Source organism: Thalassophryne amazonica, chromosome 18 (assembly GCF_902500255.1).
Source record: "Thalassophryne amazonica chromosome 18, fThaAma1.1, whole genome shotgun sequence".
NCBI lineage: Eukaryota > Metazoa > Chordata > Actinopteri > Batrachoidiformes > Batrachoididae > Thalassophryne > Thalassophryne amazonica.
Window position 1 is genome coordinate 45,746,566 of NC_047120.1, and position 11,477 is coordinate 45,758,042.

The window sequence follows — 11,477 nt, forward strand, 5'->3', positions numbered from 1 at the left end:
ATTAGGCGCTTTGTTGCTGGGGGGCCACATACCTAAAAGGCCTTTGTCCCATATTTCAAAAGGCAATATCACAAGGTCGATCCTGAAAGAAAGAAAAAAAGAGTCATCCATTCCGAATGCAGAATAGCACGTGTTTGGGGGGAGGTGTCAATTCTATAGGTAAACTCTAGCAGAGAGGCGATAAGTTACCCATAGGCTGCCAGACAAAGAGAACAGCCACTGGTTTCTGAAAAGGTAAAGAGTAGTAGTCCATGACGTGTTGGAGGCCTCATCATGGCTGGGTGAGTATAAAAAGACCTGGAAGTGCAGACAGAGCTACAGTGTGCAAACATCTCCAGCCCTCCAGCCATGGGAAAGGTATGAACTCACGTATAGCGCAGCAATTGCAGGGTTTTGAGAGCCGGTACTGCAAAAGGGAGAATATTTAGCAAAAATACTCTGAGTTCTGCGAGAATCTGTGAGAATCAGAATGGGTGGTACACAGAGTTTTATAAGACAAGCGATCTTTCGGTGTTCGTCGGCAGCCTTGGATGCAAAAAGCATAACCGATATCCAAAATAAGGTTGATTATATTTATTTTTGCATTTCCAGCACAGACGAGGAACACAATGTGGTGTCCTTCAAGTAAAACTAATGTCAAACAGAATACTTCAACTGACTCCATTTGGAAGGACTGAAAAGATGGAAATGTGCATGACAAATTAATTTACCTTTTCCAAGGGAAAGCAGTGTCCCCTATAGTCCGTGCACGAGTATCACAGCATGTCACAGTCTTGAAACTACCTTGGAGTAATATGTTCCTCTCTCTGCTCTTTATCCAAGATCATCTTCTACGAAGGCTCCAACTTCCAGGGCCGCCACTGGGAGTGCAGCAGCGACTGCATGGACACGTTCAGGCACTTCAATTGCTGCAACTCAATCCGTGTCAGCGGCGGTCACTGGGTGGCCTATGAGAAGCCTTACTACATGGGTTACCAGTACATCCTCGGCCCTGGCGAGTACCCCGACTACCACTGCTGGATGGGCTTCAACAATTGCGTCCGCTCCTGCCAGATGTTCCCCCCTGTAAGTCAACCAAACAGGACCGGTATACCCCCGACGTCGCCCCCTCCACCTTGTACTTCAAGTGCTGCTTTAGAAATGTCAATCACTGGGTTCTTGATGTAATTTATTGATAATCAGGCAGGTCATAGCATAAAAGTCTGTACAGCAAGATCCACAAGGAGACCTAGTCATGTTTTCAAAGGAAAATGATACACCACTCATCAGACCTGGTGCCATCTTTGTAATTCTGTTAGTCACATTGATTGATTCTGACAGTTTGTGGAGAGGAGAAGCTCAGATTCAGTTATAGTCTAAAAGAGTTACTCATTTGTAGTTGCTTTAAGATACCAATGTGCTGCCTTGAATTCAAAGTTTACTCAGGGCTGTTGCTCTCTTGGTCTCTTGGCTACCAAAACATCATCATAGTAATAATGTTCCAATCATTCTTGTCCAAACAGTACAGAGGATCCTACAGGATGAGGATCTACAACAGGCCTAACATGATGGGACACATGATGGAGTTCATGGACGACTGCCCCAATGTGTATGATCGCTTCCGCTTCCATGACATTTACTCGTGCAACGTCATGGAGGGTTACTGGATCTTCTATGAGCACCCGAACTACAAGGGGCGCCAGTATTTCCTGCGACCAGGAGAATACAGGGCCTGTGGCGAATGGGGCTGCTACAACCCCTTTGTTGGCTCCTTCAGGAGGATGAGAATGATGTAATTCCCAACAAGACCTGATTGAAATAAACAAACACTTGGTTTTTCAAATGGCATCGCCCTTTATGGTGTTATTCCCTCTGGCAAGAGGATTGTTTCTGCCAATATGTTTGCTGGATGGTGACAGGATTGCGAAAGAACCAGTTTTCATAACTTGTGGTGAAAACAAAAAGGGATCTCGAACATAAATTTTTACATTTTGGGTTGGATCCAAGAAAAGGAGCAAAGCCAAGACAAGAGTACCTTAAAAACACATGCAATGCATACAACCAATTTAGATGAAATTGTAAAGTGGAATAGATTCTGTCAAGTACATGATTGCTCATTTTAATTTTATTTCATTTATACAGCATCAAATCACAACAAAGTTGCCTCAAGGTGCTTCACACAAGTAAGATCTAACTTTACCAACCCCTAGAGCAAGAACACAGGTGACAGTGGTAAAGAAAAACTCCCTTTGATGATACTAAGGAAGAAAACTCAAGCAGACCAGACTCAAAGGGGCGACCCACTGCTTAAGCCATCTAACAATTACAAGGTTTTGCAAACTTTTACAAAGAAACATTTTCTTAAAGAACATGTTTACAAGCATCTGAAAATGTCGGGTGTGGTCTGAAACAGGTACCAATACATTTTAAGACAGAAAACGGAGAAGAGCAAATATATAAAAACACAACAGACCTCACTGAACCTCGACTGGATACTGACAGAAAGAATGCTGTATTCTGGAGTGGCTGTACAAAAAAAAGACAAAGAGAGAAAATATTTCAGGCTAGTGAAGATTACATTCTCCAAATCAGTTTTAACAGCCCGAACCACCAACCACCAAATTTATGATACAATGATCATCTTTAACAAGGCCGCAAATGTGCATCCTAGTGTATAACACCAACCTATAAAACCACATAATAGTTACAAAATAAAGCATAGTCATGCATCCTTTTTCTTGTCCTGCAACCTCACAGTCTACATGTAGTGTTTTTTGCTATTCATGCCAATAAAGGCAGATGTTGCAACTCCTATTGTAGTCCTTCAAAAAAGTGCAGGTGCACAGTGTTTTCCATGGAAGGACAGCTTTGACCGAGACAAAGCAGCAGCCGCTGCCGGTCACTCATCCTATAGTGTTATGCAGGCTAGAGAACACGTTGTGCTGACATGACAAAGCTTTGTTTCAGGTTTACAAAAGCCTGATCCCTGCAGGGTCTATAAAGAGTACCGTTGCGTCCAGCATCCGGTCTGGTCCGAACTTGACACTGTTACAATGGCAAAGGTAAGCATATAATTTAAGATCTACATATTAAAAAGGCACTAATGAAACACATCTTGCATGTTGAGAACAAATACTTTTACCGGATATCTAAACAGAAAATATGTTAACAAACAGTAGATGAATTTGGAAATACTGTTGAGGATATAGATTTCAGACTGTTGTAAAACGAGTACTGACAGTGCATTGAGTAATTTCAAATTAATATAACTCATGTCCTTGGGTTATATATATATATATATATATATATATATTTTTTTTTTTTTTTTTTTCATTTATTTTAAGACAAATAATGTTCTTTCATCTTTGTGAAAGTAGGTGGAAGAATTTTCGTTAACTATTTTAGTAGATTTTACAATATATCATTAGCAATATTGCTTTTCATTTTGCTTTAGGTAATTTATGTTTTTGGCAAACTCCAATAAACATCTGTGAACTTTGGCTTAAACTATGGCAATATAATGCTGACTGTTCTGCATATCAGTTGAAAATCTGAAATGACTACACAGTGTGAATGGATTGGGACGCAGTTTAAAAATGATACATGCTGTCAATTACAAATTCCTTGTGTTCTGTAAATAATATTCCCCTATCTGTCAAATGCAGATCATCTTCTATGAAGACAGGAACTTCCAGGGTCGCCACTATGAGTGCACTAGTGACTGTCCCGAGATGCAAAACCACTTCATCCGATGCAACTCGATAAAGGTGGAGGGCGGCTGTTGGGTAGCCTATGAGAAGCCCAATTATGCTGGTTACCAATACATGCTGCACAAGGGCGAATACCCCGACTACCAACGCTGGGCAGGCTTCAATGACTGTATCCGCTCCTGTCGTATGGTTCCACCTGTGAGTTTTAATTGATGGCCTGTGTTTTAAAATTGTGCAGACATGACAATGTTCTAGAGCATTGCAAGTTCATTCTTGGACTATACCGTTTTAGCCACTTGTTGCCAATGCCTCCGACAATGCTCTGCTTGTGGGTGAACTCATCAAATGTTTTCTCTGATGATAAAATGCCAAACAGGGATCCTTTATCAATGCACAAAAAGTGTTTGTAACTCAAAACATGTTTTTATGTGGAGGAACTCTGGGATCATTTTTATTGTATGACACACAAAACAAAGTCAGTATTAGTGCTACTACCCCAATATGTGTGCCAGTACTGACAAGCCTTGCCAAAGTATGGCTTGTAACTGCTATTAAAAAGGCAAAAATATACAGGGGACAAAGAATTAGGACAAGTCGACTGTAGTCAGTTACTCCATCAAGCATAATTAGCTCAGTGATGAAATATGCAGACCTCAGTTCAATTCCAATCAATCAATCAATTTCAATCAATCAATTTTTTTATATAGCGCCAAATCACAACAAACAGTTGCCCCAAGGCGCTTTATATTGTAAGGCAAGGCCATACAATAATTATGTAAAACCCCAACGGTCAAAACGACCCCCTGTGAGCAAGCACTTGGCTACAGTGGGAAGGAAAAACTCCCTTTTAACAGGAAGAAACCTCCAGCAGAACCAGGCTCAGGGAGGGGCAGTCTTCTGCTGGGACTGGTTGGGGCTGAGGGAGAGAACCAGGAAAAAGACATGCTGTGGAGGGGAGCAGAGATCGATCACTAATGATTAAATGCAGAGTGGTGCATACAGAGCAAAAAGAGAAAGAAACAGTGCATCATGGGAACCCCCCAGCAGTCTACGTCTATAGCAGCATAACTAAGGGATGGTTCAGGGTCACCTGATCCAGCCCTAACTATAAGCTTTAGCAAAAAGGAAAGTTTTAAGCCTAATCTTAAAAGTAGAGAGGGTGTCTGTCTCCCTGATCTGAATTGGGAGCTGGTTCCACAGGAGAGGAGCCTGAAAGCTGAAGGCTCTGCCTCCCATTCTACTCTTACAAACCCTAGGAACTACAAGTAAGCCTGCAGTCTGAGAGCGAAGCGCTCTATTGGGGTGATATGGTCTACGAGGTCCCTAAGATAAGATGGGACCTGATTATTCAAAACCTTATAAGTAAGAAGAAGAATTTTAAATTCTATTCTAGAATTAACAGGAAGCCAATGAAGAGAGGCCAATATGGGTGAGATATGCTCTCTCCTTCTAGTCCCCGTCAGTACTCTAGCTGCAGCATTTTGAATTAACTGAAGGCTTTTTAGGGAACTTTTAGGACAACCTGATAATAATGAATTACAATAGTCCAGCCTAGAGGAAATAAATGCATGAATTAGTTTTTCAGCATCACTCTGAGACAAGACCTTTCTGATTTTAGAGATATTGCGTAAATGCAAAAAAGCAGTCCTACATATTTGTTTAATATGCGATTTGAATGACATATCCTGATCAAAAATGACTCCAAGATTTCTCACAGTATTACTAGAGGTCAGGGTAATGCCATCCAGAGTAAGGATCTGGTTAGACACCATGTTTCTAAGATTTGTGGGGCCAAGTACAATAACTTCAGTTTTATCTGAGTTTAAAAGCAGGAAATTAGAGGTCATCCATGTCTTTATGTCTGTAAGACAATCCTGCAGTTTAGCTAATTGGTGTGTGTCCTCTGGCTTCATGGATAGATAAAGCTGGGTATCATCTGCGTAACAATGAAAATTTAAGCAATACCGTCTAATAATACTGCCTAAGGGAAGCATGTATAAAGTGAATAAAATTGGTCCTAGCACAGAACCTTGTGGAACTCCATAATTAACTTTAGTCTGTGAAGAAGATTCCCCATTTACATGAACAAATTGTAATCTATTAGACAAATATGATTCAAACCACCGCAGCGCAGTGCCTTTAATACCTATGGCATGCTCTAATCTCTGTAATAAAATTTTATGGTCAACAGTATCAAAAGCAGCACTGAGGTCTAACAGAACAAGCACGGAGATGAGTCCACTGTCCGAGGCTATAAGAAGATCATTTGTAACCTTCACTAATGCTGTTTCTGTACTATGATGAATTCTAAAACCAGACTGAAACTCTTCAAATAGACCATTCCTCTGCAGATGATCAGTTAGCTGTTTTACAACTACCCTTTCAAGAATTTTTGAGAGAAAAGGAAGGTTGGAGATTGGCCTATAATTAGCTAAGATAGCTGGGTCAAGTGATGGCTTTTTAAGTAATGGTTTAATTACTGCCACCTTAAAAGCCTGTGGTACATAGCCAACTAACAAAGATAGATTGATCATATTTAAGATCGAAGCATTAAATAATGGTAGGGCTTCCTTGAGCAGCCTGGTAGGAATGGGGTCTAATAAACATGTTGATGGTTTGGATGAAGTAACTAATGAAAATAACTCAGACAGAACAATCGGAGAGAAAGAGTCTAACCAAATACCAGCATCACTGAAAGCAGCCAAAGATAACGATACGTCTTTGGGATGGTTATGAGTAATTTTTTCTCTAATAGTTAAAATTTTGTTAACAAAGAAAGTCATGAAGTCATTACTAGTTAAAGTTAATGGAATACTCAGCTCAATAGAGCTCTGACTCTTTGTCAGCCTGGCTACAGTGCTGAAAAGAAACCTGGGGTTGTTCTTATTTTCTTCAATTAGTGATGAGTAGAAAGATGTCCTAGCTTTATGGAGGGCTTTTTTATAGAGCAACAGACTCTTTTTCCAGGCTAAGTGAAGATCTTCTAAATTAGTGAGACGCCATTTCCTCTCCAACTTACGGGTTATCTGCTTTAAGCTACGAGTTTGTGAGTTATACCACGGAGTCAGACACTTCTGATTTAAAGCTCTCTTTTTCAGAGGAGCTACAGCATCCAAAGTTGTCTTCAATGAGGATGTAAAACTATTGACGAGATACTCTATCTCCCTTACAGAGTTTAGGTAGCTACTCTGCACTGTGTTGGTATATGGCATTAGAGAACATAAAGAAGGAATCATATCCTTAAACCTAGTTACAGCGCTTTCTGAAAGACTTCTAGTGTAATGAAACTTATTCCCCACTGCTGGGTAGTCCATCAGAGTAAATGTAAATGTTATTAAGAAATGATCAGACAGAAGGGAGTTTTCAGGGAATACTGTTAAGTCTTCTATTTCCATACCATAAGTCAGAACAAGATCTAAGATATGATTAAAGTGGTGGGTGGACTCATTTACTTTTTGAGCAAAGCCAATAGAGTCTAATAATAGATTAAATGCAGTGTTGAGGCTGTCATTCTCAGCATCTGTGTGGATATTAAAATCGCCCACTATAATTATCTTATCTGAGCTAAGCACTAAGTCAGACAAAAGGTCTGAAAATTCACAGAGAAACTCACAGTAACGACCAGGTGGACGATAGATAATAACAAATAAAACTGGTTTTTGGGACTTCCAATTTGGATGGACAAGACTAAGAGACAAGCTTTCAAATGAATTAAAGCTCTGTCTGGGTTTTTGATTAATTAATAAGCTGGGATGGAAGATTGCTGCTAATCCTCCGCCCCGGCCCGTGCTACGAGCATTCTGACAGTTAGTGTGACTCGGGGGTGTTGACTCATCTAAACTAAGATATTCATCCTGCTGTAACCAGGTTTCTGTTAGGCAGAATAAATCAATATATTGATCAATTATTATATCATTTACCAACAGGGAGTTAGAAGAGAGAGACCTAATGTTTAATAGACCACATTTAACTGTGTTAGTCTGTGGTGCAGTTGAAGGTGCTATATTTTTTATTTTTGAATTTTTATGCTTAAATAGATTTTTGCTGGTTATTGGTAGTCTGGGAGCAGGCACCGTCTCTACGGGGATGGGGTAATGAGGGGATGGCAGGGGGAGAGAAGCTGCAGAGAGGTGTGTAAGACTACAACTCTGCTTCCTGGTTCCAACCCTGGATAGTCACAGTTTGGAGGATTTAAGAAAATTGGCCAGATTTCTAGAAATGAGAGCTGCTCCATCCAAAGTGGGATGGATGCCGTCTCTCCTAACAAGACCAGGTTTTCCCCAGAAGCTTTGCCAATTATCTATGAAGCCCACCTCATTTTTTGGACACCACTCAGACAGCCAGCAATTCAAGAACATGCGGCTAAACATGTCACTCCCGGTCTGATTGGGGAGGGGCCCAGAGAAAACTACAGAGTCCGACATTGTTTTTGCAAAGTTACACACCGATTTAATGTTAATTTTAGTGACCTCCGATTGGCGTAACCGGGTGTCATTACTGCCGACGTGAATTACAATCTTACCAAATTTACGCTTAGCCTTAGCCAGCAGTTTCAAATTTCCTTCAATGTCGCCTGCTCTGGCCCCCGGAAGACAATTGACTATGGTTGCTGGTGTCGCTAACTTCACATTTCGCAAACAGAGTCGCCAATAACCAGAGTTTGATCCTCGGCGGGTGTGTCGTCGAGTGGGGAAAAACGGTTAGAGATGTGAACGGGTTGGCGGTGTACACGGGGCTTCTGTTTAGGGCTACGCTTCCTCCTCACAGTCACCCAGTCGGCCTGCTTTCCCGGCTGCTCGGGATCTGCCAGGGGGTAACTAACAGCGGCTAAGCTACCTTGGTCCGCACCGACTACAGGGGCCTGGCTAGCTGTAGAATTTTCCACGGTGCGGAGCCGAGTCTCCAATTCGCCCAGCCTGGCCTCCAAAGCTACGCATTAGCTACACTTATTACAAGTACCATTACTGCTAAAGGAGGCCGAGGAATAACTAAACATTTCACACCCAGAGCAGAAAAGTGCGGGAGAGACAGGAGAAGCCGCCATGCTAAATCGGCTAAGAGCTAGTAGCTACGCTAAGCTAGCAGATTCCTAAAAACACGCAAAGTGAATAATGTGTAAATAATTTAGAGGTGATTCAGCAAAAGGAGTGCTTTAGTTAAGGCACGTAAAGATTACACTGGGAAACAAATCGTAATCTAGATAACTAGATCAATCTAACTGCGCAGATTAAACAGCTAACAGATACAGAAAAACACCGCTGTGCTCCGAAACAGGAAGTGATACAATACCGCAGTGAGAGCCAACCACCAGTAGAGGCCGCAATACCTGTATATGTCCTTGGTCAAGACAATCTGTATTTTCTAAGTCCACCCAGCTGTAAGTGGGTACTTGCATTGCCTGGGGAAGTAACTTGGGTTGATGGCATTCCATCCAAGAGGAGTCGTAGACTCTCTTCCACTTAAAACAACAAAATTCAGAAATTAGCACCAGGAGCAATTGGCCCCATGACCTAATGATTCATAAAATGCTGTATCTATTACTTGACTTTTGTCAAGGTAATATTGATCGTAGGGTTGTCACAGTATGTCCCCCCCCCCCCCCCCAAGTATGACTATGAATATTCAAATTTTCCAATGCAAAGTGCAAATACCAAGTGTTTCAGTATTTCTGTAGAAATTCCAGTTACAAAACATACAGGTTAACTGTGATTGACAGCAGCTATTTGTGATCGAGTAGCGTCACAATGCAGTAGAGGGAATTTTTGACCCTACTTTTGGAAAAATACTTCATAACAAATACAGCTACAGGTGTTTTGCCATGTTGCTTATCCATTATTTTGAAATCTCAGCAGTCCAGTGCCAGCAGCAACCACACTTTTCCAGTTACGTTCACAAATGTGGCCATAACTAGTGCCTTCCCAAAGTAGCGCGCATTTGGTAAGGCCAGTTCCTCTGTCTTCACAGCTGATAAGAAAAAAGCTTACAATTTGCTTTAATTTTGTACAAACTACTAATTTTCATCTACTTCCACCTTACAACCAAAACACAATGATTTAAAAGATTTTAAATACCATACAATAACATAATTGACCTCAAATATAATTACACTGCCCTGAATATCATTTCGCTGAAATACCACTAGGAACTCCAGGAACCGTAGGGATGTATAACTTAAGTTGCATCAGTAAGGCCATCCACCATAAAACCTGTGCCAAATCCCAACGCCGATCTAAGCAATTTGGGGCAGCCAAGACACCTCCCCGCCAAACATAAAGTATGTGACACCACATCCAGTACTACCATTCAAATAAATACATACCTGGGTGATACAAAGTTAAATGAAACCTGTTACACCCTAAATTTCTTTACTGTCAATTCTCATTCTCTTTTATAGTATAACGGAAACTATAGAATGAAGATCTTTGAACGGTCTGACTTTGGTGGCCAGAATTTGGAGCTAATGGATGACTGCCCTGATTTGCATGAGCGTTTCCATACCCATGACATCTCTTCTGTCAATGTCATGGAAGGCTACTGGATACTCCATGAACATCCTCATTACAGGGGGCGGCAGTACTTCTTGCGCCCTGGCGAATACAGGAGGCACAGCGAGTGGGGAAGCACCAGTCCCACCATCGGCTCTCTGAGACGTGTCACTGAACTCAACTGATTCCCACTTGTCACCCCCCAATGAACCCTAATGTTAAGATTCTCTCCTTTGATTTCCTTAATACCAACACTGTTTCTGTTTGGTGCACTACTGTACTTAAATTTGTGATGTTAGGTTCGAGTTTTGTGTTTAGTTTCTCCCTCAACCAAGTGCTTAGATTAAAAAAAAAAATCTTTTTCTTTTTCTTATTCTTTTTTTTTTTGCTTTGGTTGTCCCATAGCAGAGTAGTTTTTCTCACCAGTCACCAACCTCTTGTTCTACTGGGATTGCAATAAACGGAAATTTGATTAAAGTAAACTCAAGGGAGTCTTTGTTAATTTTCGCTTGACTTCTACAGCTGTCAGTATCAAAAGATCAGGGGATATGGCCTGTCAGAAATCTGAGGGATATTTTTCTCTTTAGTATGTCGTTTAAACTTTACTTTCATCAGGCCACAGAGTTAGATGTAGATGTGTAACCGCTGAGGTCTAGGTCGAGGTCCAAAAGTTTATTCAGTTTGCAAAAATATCCTCATGCCACATACACATAGAACAAAAATTATCAAGGAAAGAATCTTATTCTTTGAAGTTTGGTATTAAAGACTTTTAAAAAAAAGCGTATCTGAGGCTGATCATGTAGTGTCTTTATGAAATCACATCATACAGAGTAAGCGCTTTGGGTCCATGAAAGATGCCCATATTAGATCCACATCACAGGGCCAGTGCCAACTCAAAGGGCTGAAGTCAAAGTGGCCTGATACTAGCCCCGAGCATCGAGCTCTCTCAGAACAAAAAACAAAACCCAATCCACATCCCTGCTCATGCATTTTTCATCAGGCCAAGATACTGAACCCTTTCAGAAATAAATATCAATTATTGAAATTATTAATTAGACGCAGCGTAATTGGCGAAGACACACATGAATAAATAAAATTATTACCATTAATTATTGATTCAAAAAAATGTGAAACCCGGTGGGAAGTGCATTTGAATCGCTCAAGATCAAGCACAACACAAAATATGAGCTTTGGCCTTGAGTAATGTCCAATTAAAGGACTGTCAGCTTTGCTGTACAAGTCCAATGATTTGCCCTCATCACATACTTTTTATATCTGCTGACAACAATACCCAGCAGGCAGC

At 41.0% G+C, this 11,477-nt stretch overlaps 2 protein-coding genes across 2 annotated transcripts; both read left to right on the plus strand.

The window, feature by feature from the left end:
- The first annotated feature begins 252 nt into the window (after positions 1-252).
- Positions 253-1,792, plus strand: crygmxl2 (crystallin, gamma MX, like 2). Its single transcript, XM_034193731.1, has 3 exons — positions 253-357; positions 823-1,065; positions 1,503-1,792. The coding sequence occupies exons 1-3, from the start codon at positions 349-351 to the stop codon at positions 1,773-1,775; spliced, it is 525 nt and encodes a 174-aa protein (XP_034049622.1). The 5' UTR covers positions 253-348; the 3' UTR covers positions 1,776-1,792.
- A 1,166-nt stretch (positions 1,793-2,958) lies between these two features.
- crygmx (crystallin, gamma MX) lies at positions 2,959-10,656 on the plus strand. Its single transcript, XM_034193669.1, has 3 exons — positions 2,959-3,041; positions 3,645-3,887; positions 10,084-10,656. The coding sequence occupies exons 1-3, from the start codon at positions 3,033-3,035 to the stop codon at positions 10,357-10,359; spliced, it is 528 nt and encodes a 175-aa protein (XP_034049560.1). The 5' UTR covers positions 2,959-3,032; the 3' UTR covers positions 10,360-10,656.
- Positions 10,657-11,477: the final 821 nt, after the last annotated feature.

Coding starts and splice junctions, on each gene's coding strand:
- crygmxl2 (XM_034193731.1), top strand. Junction 1,066..1,502: donor CCTGCCAGATGTTCCCCCCT/GTAAGTCAACCA, acceptor TTGTCCAAACAG/TACAGAGGATCCTACAGGAT.
- crygmx (XM_034193669.1), top strand. Junction 3,888..10,083: donor CCTGTCGTATGGTTCCACCT/GTGAGTTTTAAT, acceptor TCTCTTTTATAG/TATAACGGAAACTATAGAAT.